The sequence below is a fragment of the Bombina bombina genome, chromosome 3 (assembly GCF_027579735.1).
Source record: "Bombina bombina isolate aBomBom1 chromosome 3, aBomBom1.pri, whole genome shotgun sequence".
NCBI classification, from domain to species: Eukaryota; Metazoa; Chordata; class Amphibia; order Anura; family Bombinatoridae; genus Bombina; species Bombina bombina.
The window spans coordinates 199,115,365-199,137,122 of NC_069501.1; the positions used below are offsets into that span (position 1 = coordinate 199,115,365).

The 21,758-nt window shown below is 43.2% G+C and overlaps 1 protein-coding gene across 1 annotated transcript in view; it reads right to left on the reverse strand.

Moving 5' to 3' along the window:
- Positions 1-21,758, reverse strand: part of ACE2 (angiotensin converting enzyme 2) — a 104,747-nt gene that overhangs the window by 64,518 nt on the left and 18,471 nt on the right. The window contains exon 2 of the mRNA XM_053706079.1: positions 14,277-14,435. Coding sequence (XP_053562054.1) covers positions 14,277-14,435 — 159 coding nt within the window. The remainder of the gene's footprint in view (positions 1-14,276; positions 14,436-21,758) is intronic.

Consider the following 21,758-nt stretch of genomic DNA (forward strand, 5'->3'; position numbering starts at 1 on the left):
GAGCAGCCATTGACAAGCAAGAATCAGATCAACCTGTGGCTAGGCATTTTATGCAAGCAGGGCATACGGCTGCCAGCCTAAGGACTATGATAATTGATCACGTGCCACCACTGAATAGAGGTGGGGATAGGCATAAAAAGCTCCTACAGGTTGAGGCTTCATGGATTTATCGATTGGATACTGTCATTCCCAAAGGTTTAAATGGCAATTGGACTATAATGTGTTCTTATAGCTGGACTTTGCTATGATTGGACAATCTAGGTCTCATCTGGCAATACAAGGATACTAGACCATCACCTCTGAAATGAACAATGATGGCCACACTGCTATTCTTGATATACAATTCTCTTGGGGGCTCAATAAATGAGTGTGTTCCGCCTATACGAGTTTCTACCATATTATAATTGGCACGAACAAATTTAGATACTACTAAGTTTTAATAGTTTGCTTAAACTAGCAACTTCTGTAATATACTAGTGGGATATCTGTATATTTTTAACATATTAATAATAATTTGTTTTTAAATTAGAGCATCCGGTGATCAGTCAGTCCGTTGCATATCCACGCTACAGCTATTAAAACCGATGGTGAGGTAGCTTGATGTTCGTCACAAGAGCAGTGGCTATGGTAATTAGCCATGTGCTTTGACTCCAGGATTAGGTGTACGGCATTAGTGACGTGGCGAGATCACATTGGTTTGGCTGAACCGGATGTTTGAGCACACTTTAGGGTTTAAATAGGGAATAGGTGTGTTAGTTTGTTAGAGATTGTTTTTTGGAGACTGTTAATCTACCCATTGAGAAAGGTGCCAGTCCGGTACCGAAACGTCTGTGGGTAAATTGTGCTACGATGAATTGAGGTGATTAAACTACAATTTTATTTAGACCGGTGAGTGCAGCGTTTTTATTCTGTAAGAATAAAGGAACTTGGCTTATATATATAGAGAGAATACGATTTTAAACTACATTCCAATTTACTTCTATTATCTAATTTGCTTAATTTTTTAGATATCCCTTGCTGGTCACATGATCCCTCCTAGGCTCCGCCTACCCCAGTCATTCTCTTTGCCGTTGCACAGGCAACATCTCCACGGAGATGGCTAAGAGTTTTTTTGGTGTTTAAATGTAGTTTTATTCTTCAATCAAGAGTTTGTTATTTTAAAATAGTGCTGGTATGTACTATTTACTCTGAAACAGAAAAGAGATGAAGATTTCTGTTTGTAAGAGGAAAATGATTTTAGCAACCGTTACTAAAATCGATGGCTGTTTCCACACAGGACTGTTGAGATGAATTAACTTCAGTTGGGGGAAACAGTGAGCAGACTTTTGCTGCTTGAGGTATGACACATTTCTAACAAGACTTGGTAATGCTGGAAGCTGTCATTTTCCCTATGGGAACCGGTAAGCCATTTTCTTAGTTTAGTATAAGAATAAAGGGCTTCTCAAGGGCTTTAAAGACTGGTAGACATTTTTCTGGGCTAAAACGATTACATTATAAGTATATTTAATGGATGTTAACTATAAATAGTTCTTTTAATCTTGGGGATGTATTAAAAAAACGGCAGGCACTGTATTGGACACCTTTTTCACTGGGGGCCTTTTCTAGTCATAGGCAGAGCCTCATTTTCGCGCCACTAATGCGCAGTTGTTTTTGGAAAGCAAGGCATGCAGATGCATGTGTGAGGAGCTAAGAACCACTGAAAAAGCTTACAGAAGGCGTCATTTGGTATCGTATTCCCCTCTGGGCTTGGTTGGGTCTCAGCAAAGCTGATACCAGGGACTGTATAGGGGTTAAATGTAAAAACGGCTCCGGTTCCGTTATTTTAAGAGTTAAAGCTTTCAAATTTGGTGTGCAATACTTTTAAGGCTTTAAGACACTGTGGTGAAATTTTGGTGAATTTTGAACAATTCCTTCATACTTTTTCGCATATTCAGTAATAAAGTGTGTTCAGTTTAAAATTTAAAGTGACAGTAACGGTTTTATTTTAAAACGTTTTTTGTGCTTTGTTATCAAGTTTATGCCTATTAACATGTCTGAACCATCAGATAGACGATGTTCTGTATGTTTGGAAGCCAAGGTTCCTCCCCATTTAAATATATGTGATGAATGTGACTTAGTGTCCGGACAAAGTAGGGACAATGATGCCACTGATAATGATGTTGCCCAAAATGATTCCTCAAGCGAGGGGAGTAAGCATGGTACTGCATCATCCCCTTCTGTGTCTACACCAGTCTTGCCCACAAAAGAAGCCCCTAGTACATCTAGTGCGCCAATCCTTCTTACTATGCAACAATTAACGGCTGTAATGGATAATTCTATTAAAAACATTTTGTCCAAAATGCCTACTTATCAGAGAAAGCGCGATTGCTCTGTTTTAGATACTGAAGAGCATGAGGACGCTGATGATAATGGTTCTAACGTACCCTCACGCCAATCTGAAGGGGCCAGCAGGGAGGTTTTGTCTGAGGGAGAAATTTCAGATTCAGGAAAAATTTCTCAACAAGCTGAACCTGATGTTATTATTTTTAAATTTAAATTGGAACATCTCCGCGCTCTGCTTAAGGAGGTGTTATCTACTCTGGATGATTGTGACAATTTGGTCATTCCAGAGAAATTATGTAAGATGGACAAGTTCCTAGAGGTCCCGGTGCCCCCCGATGCTTTTCCTATACCCAAGCGGGTGGCGGACATTGTAAATAAGGAATGGGAAAGGCCCGGCATACCTTTTGTTCCTCCCCCTATATTTAAAAAGTTATTTCCTATGGTCGACCCCAGAAAGGACTTATGGCAGACAGTCCCCAAGGTCGAGGGGGCGGTTTCTACTCTAAACAAACGCACTACTATCCCTATAGAAGATAGTTGTGCTTTCAAAGATCCTATGGATAAAAAATTAGAGGGTTTGCTTAAAAAGATGTTTGTTCAGCAAGGTTACCTTCTACAACCAATTTCATGCATTGTTCCTGTCACTACAGCAGCGTGTTTCTGGTTCGAAGAACTAGAAAAGTCGCTCAATAAAGACTCTTCATATGAGGAGGTTATGGACAGAGTACAAGCACTTAAATTGGCTAACTCTTTTATCTTAGACGCCACTTTGCAATTAGCTAGATTAGCGGCGAAAAATTCAGGTTTTGCAATTGTGGCGCGCAGAGCGCTTTGGCTAAAGTCTTGGTCAGCGGATGTGTCCTCCAAGAACAAATTGCTTAACATCCCTTTCAAAGGTAAAACGCTATTTGGCCCTGACTTGAAAGAGATTATTTCAGACATCACTGGGGGAAAGGGCCACGCCCTTCCTCAGGATAGGTCTTTTAAGGCTAAAAATAAGCCAAATTTTCGTCCCTTTCGCAGAAATGGACCAGCCTCAAATTCTACACTCTCTAAGCAAGAGGGTAATAGTTCTCAAACCAAACCAACCTGGAGACCAATGCAAGGCTGGAACAAGGGTAAGCAGGCCAAGAAACCTGCCACTGCTACTAAAACAGCATGAAGTGTTGGCCCCCGATCCGGGACCGGATCTGGTGGGGGGCAGACTCTCTCTCTTTGCTCAGGCTTGGGCAAGAGATGTTCAGGATCCTTGGGCGCTAGAAATAGTTTCTCAAGGTTATCTCCTGGAATTCAAGGAACTACCCCCAAGGGGAAGGTTCCACAGGTCTCAATTGTCTTCAGACCAAATAAAAAGACAGGCATTCTTACATTGTGTAGAAGACCTGTTAAGAATGGGAGTGATTCATCCTGTTCCATTAGGAGAACAAGGGATGGGGTTTTACTCCAATCTGTTCATAGTTCCCAAAAAAGAGGGAACATTCAGACCAATTTTAGATCTCAAGATTCTAAACAAATTTCTCAGGGTTCCATCGTTCAAAATGGAAACCATTCGAACAATTCTTCCTACCATCCAGGAAGGTCAATTCATGACCACGGTGGATTTAAAGGATGCGTATCTACATATTCCTATCCACAAGGAACATCATCGGTTCCTAAGGTTTGCGTTTCTGGACAAGCATTACCAGTTTGTGGCACTTCCATTCGGATTAGCCACTGCTCCAAGGATTTTCACAAAGGTACTAGGGTCCCTTCTAGCGGTGCTAAGACCAAGGGGCATTGCAGTAGTACCTTACTTGGACGACATACTGATTCAAGCGTCGTCTCTGTCAAAAGCAAAGGCTCATACGGACATTGTCCTAGCCTTTCTCAGATCTCACGGGTGGAAGGTGAACATAGAAAAAAGTTCTCTGTCCCCGTCAACAAGAGTTCCCTTCTTGGGAACAATAATAGACTCCTTAGAAATGAAGATTTTTCTGACAGAGGCCAGAAAATCAAAACTTCTAAGCTCTTGTCAAGTACTTCATTCTGTTCTTCTTCCTTCCATAGCACAGTGCATGGAAGTAATAGGTTTGATGGTTGCGGCAATGGACATAGTTCCTTTTGCACGAATTCATCTAAGACCATTACAACTGTGCATGCTCAGACAGTGGAATGGGGATTATACAGACTTGTCTCCGACGATCCAAGTAGATCAGGGAACCAGAGATTCACTCCGTTGGTGGCTGACCCTGAACAACCTGTCACAGGGAATGAGCTTCCGCAGACCAGAGTGGGTCATTGTCACGACCGACGCCAGTCTGGTGGGCTGGGGCGCGGTCTGGGAACCCCTGAAAGCTCAGGGTCTATGGTCTCGGGAAGAATCTCTTCTCCCGATAAACATTCTGGAACTGAGAGCGATATTCAATGCTCTCAAAGCTTGGCCTCAACTAGCAAAGGCCAAATTCATAAGGTTTCAATCAGACAACATGACGACTGTTGCATATATCAACCATCAGGGGGGAACAAGGAGTTCCCTGGCAATGGAAGAAGTGAACAAAATAATTCAATGGGCGGAGAATCACTCCTGCCACTTGTCTGCAATCCACATCCCAGGAGTGGAAAATTGGGAAGCAGATTTTCTGAGTCGTCAGACTTTCCATCCGGGGGAGTGGGAACTCCATCCGGAAATCTTTGCCCAAATAACTCAATTATGGGGCATTCCAGACATGGATCTGATGGCGTCTCGTCAGAACTTCAAGGTTCCTTGCTACGGGTCCAGATCCAGGGATCCCAAGGCGACTCTAGTAGATGCACTAGTAGCACCTTGGACCTTCAACCTAGCCTATGTATTCCCACCGTTTCCTCTCATTCCCAGGCTGGTAGCCAGGATCAATCAGGAGAGGGCTTCGGTGATCTTGATAGCTCCTGCGTGGCCACGCAGGACTTGGTATGCAGACCTGGTGAATATGTCATCGGCTCCACCATGGAAGCTACCTTTGAGACAGGACCTTCTTGTTCAAGGTCCATTCGAACATCCGAATCTGGCTTCACTCCAACTGACTGCTTGGAGATTGAACGCTTGATTTTATCAAAGCGTGGTTTTTCAGATTCTGTCATTGATACTCTTATTCAGGCTAGAAAGCCTGTAACTAGGAAAATTTACCATAAAATATGGAAAAAATATATCTGTTGGTGTGAATCTAAAGGATTCCCATGGAACAAGATAAAAATTCCTAAGATTCTATCCTTTCTACAAGAAGGTTTGGAGAAAGGATTATCTGCAAGTTCTTTGAAGGGACAGATTTCTGCTTTATCTGTCTTACTTCACAAAAAGCTGGCGGCTGTGCCAGATGTTCAAGCTTTTGTTCAGGCTCTGGTTAGAATCAAGCCTGTTTACAAACCTTTGACTCCTCCTTGGAGTCTCAATTTAGTTCTTTCAGTTCTTCAAGGGGTTCCGTTTGAACCCTTACATTCCGTAGATATTAAGTTACTATCTTGGAAAGTTTTGTTTTTGGTTGCAATTTCTTCTGCTAGAAGAGTTTCAGAGTTATCTGCTCTGCAGTGTTCTCCTCCTTATCTGGTGCAGATAAGGTGGTTTTGCGTACTAAAACTGGTTTTCTTCCGAAAGTTGTTTCTAACAAAAATATTAACCAGGAGATAGTTGTGCCTTCTTTGTGTCCGAATCCAGTTTCAAAGAAGGAACGTTTGTTACACAATTTGGATGTAGTTCGTGCTCTAAAATTCTATTTAGAGGCTACAAAGGATTTCAGACAAACATCTTCTTTGTTTGTTGTTTATTCAGGTAAAAGGAGAGGTCAAAAAGCAACTTCTACCTCTCTCTCTTTTTGGCTTAAAAGCATCATCCGATTGGCTTATGAGACTGCCGGACGGCAGCCTCCTGAAAGAATCACAGCTCACTCCACTAGGGCTGTGGCTTCCACATGGGCCTTCAAGAACGAGGCTTCTGTTGATCAGATATGTAAGGCAGCGACTTGGTCTTCACTGCACACTTTTACCAAATTTTACAAATTTGATACTTTTGCTTCTTCTGAAGCTATTTTTGGGAGAAAGGTTTTGCAAGCCGTGGTGCCTTCCATCTAGGTGACCTGATTTGCTCCCTCCCTTCATCCGTGTCCTAAAGCTTTGGTATTGGTTCCCACAAGTAAGGATGACGCCGTGGACCGGACACACCTATGTTGGAGAAAACAGAATTTATGCTTACCTGATAAATTACTTTCTCCAACGGTGTGTCCGGTCCACGGCCCGCCCTGGTTTTTTTAATCAGGTCTGATGAATTATTTTCTCTAACTACAGTCACCACGGTATCATATGATTTCTCCTATGCATATTCCTTCTTTACGTCGGTCGAATGACTGGGGTAGGCGGAGCCTAGGAGGGATCATGTGACCAGCTTTGCTGGGCTCTTTGCCATTTCCTGTTGGGGAAGAGAATATCCCACAAGTAAGGATGACGCCGTGGACCGGACACACCGTTGGAGAAAGTAATTTATCAGGTAAGCATAAATTCTGTTTCTCCCATTTCTCTATGTCCCCCCTCTCTTTTGCTGTCTCTCTCCCCCTCTCTTTTGCTGTCTCTCTCCCCCTCTCTTTTGCTCTTTCTCTCTCCCTAGCTTATGCTCTCTCTCTCTCCCCCTCTCTTTTTCTCTTTCTCTTTTGCTCTCTCTCCCCTTCTCTTTTGCTCTCTCCCCCCTCTCTTTTGCTGTCTCGCTCCCTCTTTTTTGCTCTCTCTATCCCCTTCTTTTGCTCTCTCTTCCCCCTTTGTTTTGCTCTCTCCTCTCTCTCTTTTGCTCTCTCTCTTCCCCTTTCTTTTACTCCCTCCCCCCTCTCTTTTGCTGTCTCTCTCCCTCTCTTTTGCTCTCTTTATCCTCCCTCTTTTGCTCTCTCTATCCCCCTTTTTGCACTCTCTCTCTCTCCCCCTCTCTATTTTGCACTCTCTCTCCTCCCCCTCTCTTTGGCTCTCTCTCCCCCTTTCTTTTGCTCTCTCCCCCTCTCTTTTGCTGTCTCTCTCCCTCTCTTTTGCTCTCTCTCTCCCCCCTCTCTTTTACTCCCTCTCTCCCTCTCCCTTTCTCTCTCTCTCTCCCTTCTCTTTTGCTCTCTCTATCCCCCTCTTGTGCTCTCTCTCCCCTTTCTTTTGCTCTATGTCCCCCCTCTCTTTTGCTGTCTCTCTCCCCCTCTCTTTTGCTGTCTCTCTCCCCCTCTCTTTTGCTCTTTCTCTCTCCCTAGCTTATGCTCTCTCTCTCTCCCCCTCTCTTTTTCTCTCTCTTTTGCTCTCTCTCCCCTTCTCTTTTGCTCTCTCCCCCCTCTCTTTTGCTGTCTCTCTCCCTCTTTTTTGCTCTCTCTATCCCCTTCTTTTGCTCTCTCTTCCCCCTTTGTTTTGCTCTCTCCTCCCTCTATTTTGCTCTCTCTCTCTCCTCTCTCTCTTTTGCTCTCTCCCCCTCTCTTTTGCTCTCTCTCTTCCCCTTTCTTTTACTCCCTCCCCCCTCTCTTTTGCTTTCTCTATCCCCCCTCTTTTGCTCTCTCTCTCCTTTCTCTCTTTTGCTCTCTCTCTGCCCCCTCTTTTTGGCTCTCTCTCCCCTTCTATTTTGCTCTCTCTCTCCCCCCTCTCTTTTGCTGTCTCTCTGCCCCTCTCCTTTGCTCTCTATCTCCCCTCTCTTTTACTCTCTCTCTCCCCCCTCTCTTTTGTGCTCTCTCTCCCCTCTTTTGTGCTCTCCCCCTCTATTTTGCTCTCTCTCCTTCTCTCTTTTGCTCTCTCTCTCCCCCCTCTCTTTCCCCCCCTCTCTTTTGCACACTCTCTCTCTCCCATCTTTTGCGCTCTCCCCCCTCTCTTTTGCTCTCTTTCCCATCTCTTTTGCTCTCTCTCTCCCCTTTCTCCCCTCTCTTTTACTGTCTCTCTCCCTCCCTTTTGCTATCTCTCTCTCCCCTCTCTTTTGCTTTCTCTCCCCTCTCTTTTGTTCTCTCTCTCTCCCCCTCTCTTTTGCTCTTTCTCCCCCTCTCTTTTGTTGTCTCTCTCTTCCTTTTTTTGCCCTCCCTATCCCTCCTCTTTTTGCTCTCTCTCCCCCCTCTTTTGCTCTCTCTCTCCCCTCCTCTCTTTTGCTCTCTCCCCCTCTCTTTTGCTGTCTCTCTTCCTCTTTTGCTCTCTCTATCCCCCCTATTTTGCTCTCTCTCCCCCCTTTCTTTTGCTCTTTCCCCCCTCTCTTTTGCTGTCTCTCTCCCTCTCTTTTGCTCTCTCTATCCCCCCTCTTTTGCTCTCTCTATCCCCCTTTTTTGCTCTCTCTCTCTCTCTCTCTCTCTCCCCTCTCTCTTTTGCACTCTCTCTCCCCCTCTCTTTGGCTCTCTCTCCCCCTTTCTTTTGCGCTCTCCCCCCTCTCTTTTGCTGTCTCTCTCCCTCTCTTTTGCTCTCCCCCCCCCCTCTTTTGCTCCCTCTCTCCCTCTCTCTTTCTCTCTCTCTCTCTCCCCTCTCTTTTTTCTCTCTCTATCCCCCTCTTGTGCTCTCTCTCCCCTTTCTTTTGCTCTCTTTTCCCCCCTCTCTTTTGCTGTCTCTCTCCCTCTCTCTTTTGCTGTCTCTCTCCCCCTCTCTTTTGCTCTCTCTCCCTAGCTTATGCTCTCTCTCTCTCCCCCTCTCTTTTTCTATCTCTCTTTTGCTCTCTCTCTCCCCTTCTCTTTTGCTCTCTCCCCCTCTCTTTTGCTGTCTCTCTCACTCTCTTTAGCTCTCTCTAGCCCCCTCCTTTGCTCTCTCTCTCTCTCCCCTCTCTCTTTTGAACTCTCTCTCCCCCTCTCTTTGGCTCTCTCTCCCCCTTTCTTTTGCTCTCTCCCCCTCTCTTTTGCTGTCTCTCTCCCTCTCTTTTGCTCTCTATCTCTCTCCCCTCTCTTTTGCTCCCTCTCTCCCTCTCCCTTTCTCTCTCTCTCTCCCCTCTCTTTTGCTCTCTCTATCCCCCTCTTGTGCTCTCTCTCCCCTTTCATTTGCTCTCTTTCCCCCCTCTCTTTTGCTGTCTCTCTCCCCCTCTCTTTTGCTGTCTCTCTCCCCCTCTCTTTTGCTCTTTCTCTCTCCCTAGCTTATGCTCTCTCTCTCCCCCTCTCTTTTTCTCTCTCTCTTTTGCTCTCTCTCCCCTCTCTTTTGCTGTCTCTCTCCCTCTTTTTTGCTTTCTCTATCCCCTTCTTTTGCTCTCTCTTCCCCCTTTGTTTTGCTCTCTCCTCCCTCTTTTGCTGTCTCTATTTCTTTATTTTGCTCTCTCTCTCTCTCCCCTCTCTCTTTTGCTCTCTCTTTCCTCCCTCTCTTTTGCTCTCTCCCCCTCTCTTTTGCTCTTTCTTTTACTCCCTCCCCCCTCTCTTTTGCTGTCTCTCTCCCTCTCTTTTGCTTTCTCTATCCCCCCTCTTTTGCTCTCTCTCTCTCCTCTCTCTCTTTTGCTCTCTCTCTCCCCCCTCTTTTTGTCTCTCTCTCCCCTTCTCTTTTGCTCTCTCTCTCCCCCCTCTCTTTTGCTGTCTCTCTGCCCCTCTCCTTTGCTCTCTATCTCCCCTCTCTTTTACTCTCTCTCTCCCCCCTCTCTTTTGTGCTCTCTCTCCCCTCTTTTGTGCCCTCCCCCTCTCTTTTGCTCTCTCTCCTCTCTTTTGCTCTTTCCCCCCTCTCTTTTGCACACTCTCTCTCTCCCATCTTTTGCGCTCTCCCCCCTCTCTTTTGCTCTCTTTCCCATCTCTTTTGCTCTCTCCCCTTTATCCCCTCTCTTTTGCTGTCTCTCCCCTCTCTTTTGTTCTCTCTCTCCCCTCTCTTTTGCTTTCTCTCCCCTCTCTTTTGTTCTCTCTCTCCCCCTCTCTTTTGCGCTCTCTCTCCCCCTCTCTCTTTTGTGCTCTCCTCCTCTCTTTTGCTCTCTCTCTCTCTCCCTCCCCCTCTCTTTGGCTCTTTCTCCCTCTCTCTTTTGTTGTCTCTCTTCCTTTTTTCTTGTCCTCTCTATCCCCCCTCTTTTTGCTCTCTCTCCCCCCTCTTTTGCTCTCTCTCTCCCCTCCTCTCTTTTGCTCTCTCCCCCCTCTCTTTTGCTGTCTCTCTCCCTCTTTTGCTCTTTCTATCCCCCTCTTTTGCTCTTTCTATCCCCCCCTCTTTTGCTCTCTCTCTCCCCCCCTCTCTTTTGCTCCCTCTCTCCCCCTTTCTTTTTCTCTCTCTCTATCTCCCCTCTCTTTTTTCCCTCTCTCCCCCTCTTGTGCCCTCTCTCTCTCCCCTTTCTTTTGCTCTCTTCCCCCCCTCTCTTTTGCTGTCTCTCTCCCCCTCTCTTTTGCTGTCTCTCTCCATCTCTTTTGCTCTTTCTTTCTCCCTCTCTTATGCTCTCTCTCTCCCCCTCTCTTTTGCTCTCTCTCTCTTTTACTGCCCCCTCTCTTTCCCCCCTCTCTTTTGTGCTCTCTCTCTCTCCCCTCTCTTTTGCACACTTTCCCTCTCACTTTTGCTCTCTCTCTCCCCCTCTATTTTGAACTCTCTCCCCTCTCTTTTGCTCTCTCTCTCTCCACTCTCTTTTGCTCTCTCTCTCTCCCCTCTTTCCCCCCTCTCTCTCCCCTCTCTTTTACTTTATCTCTCCCCACTCTTTCCCCCCGCCCCCCTCTCTCTCTCTCCCCTCTTTTGCTCTCTCTCTCTCCCCTCACTTTTGCTCTCTCTCCCCTCTTTTGCGCTCTCTCTCCCCCTCTCTTTTGCGCGCTCTCTTCCCCTCTCTTTTGTGCACTCTCTTCCCCTCTCTTTTGCGCTCTCCTCCTCTCTTTTGCTCTCTCTCCCCCCTCTCTTTTGCTCTCTCTCCCCCTCTCTTTTGCTGTCTCTCCCCCTTTCTTTTGCTCTCTTCCCCATCTCTTTTGCTGTCTCTCTCCCTCTCTTTAGCTCTCTCTAGCCCCCCTCTTTTGCTCTCTCTATATCTCTCTTTCTATCTCCCCTCTCTCTTTTGTTCTCTCTCTCCCCCCTCTCTTTGGCTCTCTCTCCCCCCTTTCTTTTGCTCTTTCCCCCTCTCTTTTGCTGTCTCTCTCCCTCTCTTTTGCTCTCTCTATCCCGCCTCTTTTGCTCTCTCTCTCTCCCCCTCTCTTTTGCGGTCTCTCTCCCTCTCTTTTGCTCTCTCCCCCCTCTCTTTTGCTGTCTCTCTCCCTCTTTTGCTCTCTCTATCCCCCCTATTTTGTCCTTTCTATCCCCCCTTTTTTGCTCTCTCTCTCTCTCCCCCTCTCTTTTGCTCCCTCTCCCCCTCTCTTTTTCTCTCTCTCTGCCCCCTCTCTTTTGCTCTCTCTATCCCCCTCTTGTGCTCTCTCTCGCCCTCTCTTTTGCTCTTTCTCTCTCCCTCTCTTATGCTCTCTCCCCCTCTCTTTTGCTCTCTCTCCCCCTCTCTTTTGAGCTTTCTCTCCCCCTCTCTTTTGCATTCTCTCTCATGCTCTCTCTCTCCCCCTCTCTTTTGCTCTCTCTCCCCCTCTCTTTTGCTGTCTCTCTCCCACTCTTTTGCTCTCTCTATCTCCCCTCTTTTGATCTCTCTCTCCCCCCTTTATTTTGCTCTCTCCCCCCTCAATTTTGCTGTCTCTCTCCCTCTCTTTTGCTCTCTTTCTCCTCTCTCTCTTTTGCTCTCTCTCTCTCTCTCTCTCTCTCTCTCTCCTCTCTCTCTTTTGCTCTCTCTCTCCCCCCCTCTTTTGCTCTCTCTATCCCCCTATTTTGCTCTCTCTCTCCCCCTTTCTTTTGCTCTCTCCCACCTCTCTTTTGCTGTCTCTCTCCCTCTCTTTTGCTCTCTCTATCCCCTCTCTTTTGCTCTCTCTTTCTCTCTCACTCTCTCTCTCTCCCCTCTCTCTTTTGCTCTCTCTCTCCCCCCTCTTTTTGGCCATCTCTCCCCCTCTCTTTTCTCTCTCTCTCTCTCTCCCCCCTCTCTTAAGCTCTCTCTCTGCCCCTCTCTTTTGCTCTCTCTCTCCCCTCTCTTTTGCTCTCTCTCTCCCCCCTCTTTTTACCCCCTCTCTTTTGCGCTCTCTCTCCACTCTCTTTTGCGCTCTCCCTCCCTCTCTCATGCTCTCTCTTGCCCCCTCTCTTTTGGTCTCTCTCCCCCCTCTCTTTAACCCCTCTCTTTTGCATGCTCTCTCTCTCCCCTCTTTTGCACTCTCCCCCCTCTCTTTCGCTCTCTTTCCCTTCTCTTTTGCTCTCTTTTTCCCCCTCTCTTTTGCTGTCTCTCTCCCTCTCTTTTTCTATCTCTCCCCTCTATTTTGCTCTCTCCCCTCTCTTTTGTTCTCTCTCTTCCCCTCTCTTTTGCGCTCTCTCTTCCCCTGTCTTTTGCGCTCTCCTCCTCCTCTCTTTTTACTTTCTCTCCCCCTCTCTTTTGCTGTCTCTCTCCCACTCTTTTGCTCTCTCTATCCCCCCTCTTTTGCTCTCTCTCTCCCCCCTTTATTTTGCTCTCTCCCCCCTCAATTTTGCTGTCTCTCTCCCTCTCTTTTGCTCTCTTTATCCCCTCTCTCTTTTGCTCTCTCTCTCCTCTCTTTTGCTCTCTCTCTCCCCCTTCTCTTTTGCTCTCTCTATCCCCCTATTTTGCTCTCTCTCTCCCCCCTTTCTTTTGCTCTCTCCCACCTCTCTTTTGCTGTCTCTCTCCCTTTCTTTTACTCTCTTTCTCCCCTCTCTCTTTTGCTCTCTCTCTCCCCCCTCTCTTTTGCTCTCTCTATCCCCCTCTTGTGCTCTCTCTCTCTCTCTCTCTCCCCTTTCTTTTGCTCTCTTTCCCCCTCTCTTTTGCTGTCTCTTTCCCCCTCTCTTTTGTTGTCTCTCTCCCTCTCTCCTTTGCTCTTTCTCTCTCCCTCTCTTATGCTCTCTCTCTCTCCCCCCTCTCTTTTGCTTTCTCTCTCCCCTCTCTTTTGCTCTCTCTCTAACTGCCCCCTCTCTTCCCCCCTCTCTTTTGCGCTCTCTCCCCTCTCTTTTGCTATCTCTCTCCCCCTCTATTTTGCTCTCTCTCCCCTCTCTTTTGCTTCCTCCTCGCTCCCCTTTTTTTGCTCTCTCTCTTCCCTCTTTTCCCCTCTCTCCCCTCTTTTCCCACCTCTTTTCCCCCTCTCTTTTGCGCTTTCTCTCTCTGTCTCTCTATCCCCTCTTTTGTGCTCTCCCCCCTCTCTTTTGCTCTCTCTCTCCCCTTTCTCCCCCGTCTCTTTTGCTCTCTCCCCACTTTTTTTGCTCCCTCTCCCCTCTCTTTTGCTCTCTCTCTCCCCTTTCTCCCCCCTCTTTTGCTGTCTCTCTCCCCTCTTTTGCGCTCTCCCTCCTCTCTTTCTCTCTCTCTCCCCTCTCTTTTGCTCTCTCTCTCCCCTTTCTCCCCCCTCTCTTTTGCTGTCTCTCTCCCTCTCTTTTGCTCTCTCTCCCCTTTCTTTTGCTCTCCCTCCGCACTCTATTTTGCTGTCTCTCTCCCTCTCTTTTGCTCTGTCTATCTCCCTCTCTTTTAAGCTCTCTCACGTCCGCCCAGCCCCGCCCATGTAACACCCGGCCCCGTCCAGCCCGACTGTGTCACGCCCGCTTGCCTGCATCATGCCCACCTCACACCTGGTCGGCCCCAGATGTCAGGTCAGTCTGTTAAAGGCCATATTATAGGATATTATACATGTGTATAATTAACATAACTCACCGCTTGTAATATGAGAGATGATTAGTGCACCCAGTGCTATCCACTTAAAAGTATAGGGTGTGCTTAAAAATGTTAGTCATGCTAACATTGACTTGTAATACCAGATTATGTGCTATCAAGTGCTCCACTTGTAATCTAGCTCTAGCCTATAGTGAGCCTACTACAACAAATACTAATTACATAACACTTTAGTGGCCAGCAGAAGCCCTCTCAGGCATCTAATGGGTTACAAAATGGGTTTTATGTCATGTGTTTTTTCTTTAAATTATAATCATACACTGAATGTACTGTAATCATTTGCCATATAAAAATATACGTGTTTTAGAAATAAACTGTAATGGGGATAAAGCATAAGTATAATTATTATAAAGCTTACTCTGCTGTATTTTTCAGGTGGCAGTGCTGATGCTCCCTTTTCTCCAAGAAAGATAAGCTGTAACTCGATATCTGGATCTGTTATTTGATCTAGTGGAAATCTTGAAGAATTATCACTCGCTTCGCTGTAAAATGCCGACCATTTTGCCGCTTCTTCATTCTAAAAAATGAAAATACAGTTTAGCAAAACATTAACAATAAAACACAAATTAGGCCCATTCTCTATATAACTTACATAGTTATATCCGGCAACTTAAAATGGTGTTTATGACATTGTAGTTACTTCTTACAATGGTTTTTATTTGTTGTGGACGATTGACCCTGGCCAGTGGCCACCTTTAGAGATGAAGGAGTTGCCCTTAGCAACCAGTGAGCAACTGATGCTCCAGTAATCATAGTGTTTCCTGTTTTAGCAGTAATGTAAAAAGATTTACCTTTAATTTTAATGCCAAAAGAAAATTTTAACAAGGTTAAATAATTAATGCTTTGCAAAAACGTTTTTTTTTTTAATATTATTGTTCCTTAAACATCTTTAGTTTAACAAAACTGACTAAGTATAAAGTAAATTTCACTTATTTAGGGGTAAAACACTTTCCAGTCCTTCAATAAGAGGGAAGAATAAAAGGGACTAGTGGTGTACCTCAACTTAACAATGTAACTTTTATTAATTATATTAAAAGAAGCAACTCACAGATTCGCAAAAAAAGAGCAGAAAATCACTCTGGGTTTATAAGCCCTATATAACTAGTATAGCCTCAGTCAGTTTATAGTAAAGCCAGAGAAAGGCCTAGATATAGAGTGCTTCTCTCTTTGGGCCCGATGACGTGCTTTTTCACACCGACCCTCACAGGGGCTGCCCAGGTGGAATTATCGTAAAAAGTGGTCAGTGCCATTTTTCCGTAGAGCGAAGTTAGCGGTGAGCAGGGAGAACACTTTAAAAATTAAATCCTGCAGCTAATATAAATCACATTATTCAGCTTTTTGCAAATAGCATCTTACAATCACACATATTTTCATATGCATGTGTTTTTCTATTAGGGTTATAAGTATTTTCTGTTTGAGAAAAGCTCTCCACCGTTTAGTTGGTGTGAAAAAAACAGTGAGATCTGTAGTGCAAAAATATTTACAGAATTACGCTGGGATTAACTAAACAATTTCATATACGCCCATGGAACGCCCATGTTCAGCCGATTTTATGAAAAACAACAATTATGCTTTGTATTTTGTATTTAAAAGTACGAATTTCTAAGTGATTTTTGCACATCCAGTGTACTTAAATTACGATTTACGCTGTGCATATTTAATACAATTTATTCTTGTGCAATTTACACGTTTTTGATAAAATATGATTTTTGGTGAAGAATTTTGTTACGATTTTTGATGAAACTTAACAATACAACTTTTTTCTTTCATATTTTTATGTTAATGGTTACATTTTTAATTTTGTAAGATTTTCTAAAATACTAATTTCTTTCATGTAAGTGGCAAGAGTCCATGAGCTAGTGGCGTATGGGATATGCATTCCTACCTGAAGGGGGCAAAGTTTCCCAAACCTCGAAATGCCTATAAATACATTTTCCTCCTCACTCATACTTCAGTTTTAAAAATTTTGCCTTCATTGGAGGATGGTGAAGCAAGTTGTGCTTGATTTCTCTGTGAAAGGCACTTCTAAGCATTTTGAAGCCCAGTTCCTCTCAAAGTACAGTGTTTGTTTGAGAGATGTGAAGGGAGTATTTGCCTAATGATGTCATGTTTTTGCCTATTCTAAGGCTCTCTGTAAATTCGGTCATGGGGAATTATCTGCCACCTCCCTTTACAGATCGACATTATACTCCTCTACCATTAGCTCTGCTGATATGTTCCAGTACTGGTTTGGCTGTCTGCTATATGTGGATAGGAGTCTTCAGGTAACTATATATCTTTTGTTAAGACACTTTCAGCTATGTTTGGCACTTAATATATATATTCTTTTATATATATATATATATATATATATATATATATATATATATATATTGCATATATTTGCCATGAGTCAGGTCTATGTTTATTTGTTTGGGAGAAATTTAGTATATTTTTTACTTACCTGAGGTTTCAGCTAGTTGTAACTTTGGTCTGTTTTTTCAAATTTTCACCGGCAAAGTAGGCTCGAGATGATGCAAAATACTTCTATTTATTGCGTCATTTTTGGCGCAAATTTTTTGGCGTGAAGGTTGTGTTTGTTGTGACGCGAGTAACGTAATTTCTTGCGTCTTTGTTGACGAAAAACATTTTTGCGCGAAGTCGAGCCTATTATGACGCAAATTGTGTCATTTCCTGTTAATCTTGGCGCCAAAAGTTTTTTTTCTCAGCATTTTCGTCATCTTTGTTGGCGTCATTTTTGTCGCCAAAAATGTTGTTATATTACATCTCTCTTTTGCTCTCTGCTTTCATTTGTTACAGTGGGTTATAATATTTGCTTTTGTTTTTCATTTAAGCATTTTTTCCCATTCCCATTCCTGAAACTGCTATTTTGAGGAAATTGGATATTTTGTTTAAATGTTATTATTTTTTTTGTTACATTTTTCAAGATGTTTCAAACTGGTCCTGCCTCTGATGTTACTGTAGGAACCAAGTTGCCTGAAACCAAATCTACCAAAGCTAAGCGTGTATGTTGTAAATTGACTGATCTTTCTTCTTCAGCTCAAGTATATGGCACTTGTTATGAGAAATTGTTTCATGCTGATAAAGTTTCTATAAGTACAAATACATCTACTGTTAAACCTTCACAGTCTAATGTACATGAAAATTCCTGTAGATATAAAAGATTATATTGCTGCAGCCATAGGCTATGGCCTCAATTTATCAAAGTCTGGCAGACCTGATCCGAAAGTGCGGATCAGGTCCGCCAGACCTCGCTGAATATGGCGAGCAATAAACTTGCCATATTCAGCATTGCACCAGCAGCTCACAAGAGCTGCTGGTGCAACGCCGCCCCCTGCAGACTCGCGACCAATGGGCCACCAGCAGGGGGGTGTCAATCAACCCGATCGTACTCGATCGGGTTGATTTCCAGCGATGTCTGTCCGCCTGCTCTGAGCAGGCGGACAGGTTATGGAGCAGCGGTCTTTGTTACCGCTGCTTCATAACTGCTGTTTCTGGCAAGCCTGCAGGCTCGCCAGAAACACGGGGCATCAAGCTCCATTCGGAGCTTGATAGATAGGCCCCTATGACTGCTATTCCACCTTTACATATACGTAAAAGGTCTCTTCCTACTTCTCATAATTCTGATGAAGTTTGTATTGACCAACAGCATACTGAAGTATTGTCTGCTGATGAGGACTTCTCTGGCTCAGAGGATCCTACTTCAGACTCTGAATTTCATAAATCTTCCTTTCTTTTTAAGATGGAATATATCCGTTCTTTGTTAAAGGAAGTATTGTTTACTTTGGGTATTGAGGAATCTAGTCCTCTTGATAACAAGAATAGCAAACATTTGAATTCTCCTGAAGTTTTTCCAATTCCAGATGCTATCTCTAATATGATTACTAAGGAATGGTTTTAAGCCTGGTACTTCTTTTAATCCATTTTCTAGTCTTAAAACATTGTATCCTTTACCTGTGTCTAATTTAGAGCTTTGGGAGAAAGTTCCTAAAGTTGATGGCACTTTTTCTACTCTAGCCAAACGTACTACTATTCCTATGGAAGATAGTACTTCTTTTTAAAGATTCCTTAGAAAGGAAGATTTAATCTTATCTTAGGAAGGCATATTTACATACTGGCTATATTCTTAGACCTGCTATTTCTATAGTTGATGTTGCTGCTGTTTCAACTTTTTGGTTGGACAATTTAGCAGAGCAGCTATCGGATCCTGATTTGTCTTACATTGTTGTATTACTTCAACATGCTAATCATTTCATTTGTGATGTTATATTTGATATTATTAAGATTGATATTAAATCTATGTCTTTAGCTATTCTATCTAGAAGAGCTTTATGGCTTAAATCATGGAATGCAGATATGCGCCTAGATTACGAGTTTTGTCGGTAAGGCTGTGCAGTGCTAACGAGCAGTTTTCCCTCACCACTTACTTACAGACAGTGCTGGTATTACGGGTTTTTAGAAACCCGGTGTTAGACGTAAAAAAGTGAGCGAAGAGCAAAATTTAGCTCCATATCTCACCTCAATACCAGAAGTGCTTACGTTAGCAGTGAGCAGGTAAAACGTGCTCGTGCACGATTTCCCCATAGAAATCAATGGGGGAGAGCCGGCTGAAAAAAAAACCTAACACCTGCAAAAAAGCAGCGTGAAGCTCCTAACGCAGCCCCATTGATTCCTATGGGGAAACACTTTTTATGTCTACACCTAACACCCTAACATGAACACCGAGTCTTAACACCCCTAATCTTACACTTATTAACCCCTAATCTGCCGCCCCCAACATCGCCGCAACCTACATTATGTTGTTAACCCCTAATCTGCTGCTCCGGACACCGCCGCCACCTATATTATACTTATGAAGCCCTAATCTGCTGCCCCCAACATCGCCGAACCCTACATTATATTTATTAACCCCTAATTTGCCACCCCCAATGTTGCCGCAACCATTCCTACACTTCTTAACCCCTAATCTGCCGCCCCCAAAGTTGCCGCCACTATATTAAATTTATTAATCCCTAAATCTAAGTCTAACCCTAACCCTAACACCACCCTAATTTAAATATAATTTAAATAAATCTAAATAAAATAACTATCATTAACTAAATTATTCCTATTTAAATCTAAATACTTACCTATAAAATAAACCCTAAACTAGCTACAATATAACTAATAGTTACATTGTAGCTAGCTTAGGGTTTATCTTAATTTTACAGGCAAGTTTGTATTTATTTTAACTAGGTAGAATAGTTACTAAATAGTTATTAACTATTTAATAGCTACCTAGTTAAAATAAATTCAAATTTACCTGTAAAATAAATCCTAACCTAAGTTACAATTACACCTAACACTACACTATAATTAAATTAATTACCTAAACTAAATACAATTAAATACAATTTAAAAAAAATATCTAAAGTACCTTGAGAAGTCTTCACCCAGCCGGGCCGAAGTCCTCAACGAAGCCGGCCGAAGTGGTCCTCCAGACGAGCAGAAGTCTTCATCGAAGCCAGCCAGTAGAGGTCCTCCAGATGGGCAGAAGTCTTCATCCAGACGGCATCTTCTATCTTCATCCATCCGGCGTGGAGCGGCTCCATCTTCAAGACATCTGACGCGGAGCATCCTCTTCCAACGAAGTCCAACTGAAGAATGAAGGTTCCTTTAAATGATGTCATCCAAGATGGCGTCCCTTGAATTCTGATTGTCTGATAGAATTCTATCAGCCAATCGGAATTAAGATAGAAAATATCCTATTGGCTGATGCAATCAGCCAATAGGATTGAATTCTATTGGCTGATCAGCCAATAGAAGACGAGCTCAATCCTATTGGCTGATTGCATCAGCCAATAGGATTTTTTCTACCTTAATTCCGATTGGCTGATAGAATTCTATCAGCCAATCGGGATTTCAAGGGACGCCATCTTGGATGACATCATTTAAAGGAACCTTCATTCTTCAGTTGGACTTCGTTGGAAGAGGATGATTCGCGTCGGATGTCTTGAAGATGGAGCCGCTCCACGCCGGATGGATGAAGATAAAAGATGCCGTCTGGATGAATTATAGTGGAGGACCTCTTCTGGCCGGCTTCAATGAAGACTTCTTCCCATCTGGAGGACCACTTCGCCCGGCTTCGTTGAGGACTTCGACCCGGCTGGGTGAAGACTTCTCAAGGTAGGGTGATCTTCAAGGGGTTAGTGTTAGGTTTTATTAAGGGGGTATTGGGTGGGTTTTAGAGTAGGGTTTGGTGTGTGGGTGGTGGGTTTTAATGTTGGGGGGGTATTGTACTTTTTTTTACAGGTAAAAGAGCTGATTACTTTGGGGCAATGCCCCACAGAAGGCCCTTTTATGGGCTATTTGTAATTTAGTATAGGGTAGGGCTTTTTATTATTTTGGGGGCTTTTTTATTTTTTTAGGAGGATTAGATTAGGTGTAATTAGTTCAAAAACTTGTAATTATTTTATTATTTTCTGTAATTTAGTGGGGGGGGGTTGTACTTTAGATAATTTTTTTAAATTGTATTTAATTGTATTTAGTTTAGGTAATTAATTTAATTATAGTGTAGTGTTAGGTGTAATTGTAACTTAGGTTAGGATTTATTTTACAGATAAATTTGAATTTATTTTAACTAGGTAGCTATTAAATGGTTAATAACTATTTAATAACTATTGTACCTAGTTAAAATAAATACAAAGTTGCCTGTAAAATAAAAATAAACCCTAAGATAGTTACAATGTAACTATTAGTTATATTGTAGCTATCTTACACCGAGATTACGAGTTTTGTGGTAACAGGGGTGCGAAGCTAACAAGCAGTTTTTTCTCACCACTCACTTAAGACAACGCTGGTATTACAGGTTTTTTAAACCCGACGTGAGCCGCAAAAAGGTGAGCGTAGAGCAAAATTTAGCTCCACATCTCACCTCAATACCAGCGGTGCTTACGGTAGCGGTGAGCTGGCAAAATGTGCTTGTGCACGATTTCCCCATAGGAATCCCCATAACACCTGCAAAAAAGCAGCGTTCAGCTTCTAACGCAGCCCCATTGATTCCTATGGGGAAACAAAAGTTATGTCTAACACCCTAACATGAACTCTGAGTCTAAACACCCCTAATCTTACAAATATTAACCCCTAATCTGCCACCCCCGACATCGCCGACACTTGCATTATATTATTAACCCCTAATCTGCTGCTCCGGACACCGCTGCCACCTACATTATCCCTATGAACCCCTAATCTGATGCCCCCAACATTGCCGACACCAACTTTTTATTTATTAACCCCTACTCTGCCGCCCCCAATGTCGCCGCCACCTAACTACACTCATTAACCACTAATCTGCCGCCGCCAACCTCGCCGCTACTATAATAAAGTTAATAACTCCTAAATCTAAGTCTAATCCTAACCCCACCTAATTTAAATGTAATTTAAATACATCTAAATAAAATGACTACACTTAAATAAATAATTCCTATTTAAAACTAAATACTTACCTATAAAATAAACCCTAAGCTAGCTACAATATAACTAATAGTTACATTGTAGCTACCTTAGGGTTTATTTTTATTTTACAGGCAACTTTGTATTTATTTTAACTAGGTACAATAGTTATTAAATAGTTATTAACTATTTAATAACTTCATAGTTAAAATAAGTACAAATTTACCTGTAAAATAAACCCTAACCTAAGTTACAATTACACCTAACACTACACTACAATTAAATAAATTAACTAAATTACATACAATTAACTACAATTAAATAAAATAAAATAAAGTACGAAAAAAAACAACAAACAAACACTAAATTACAAAAAAAAAAATAATTACAAGAATTTTAAACTAATTAC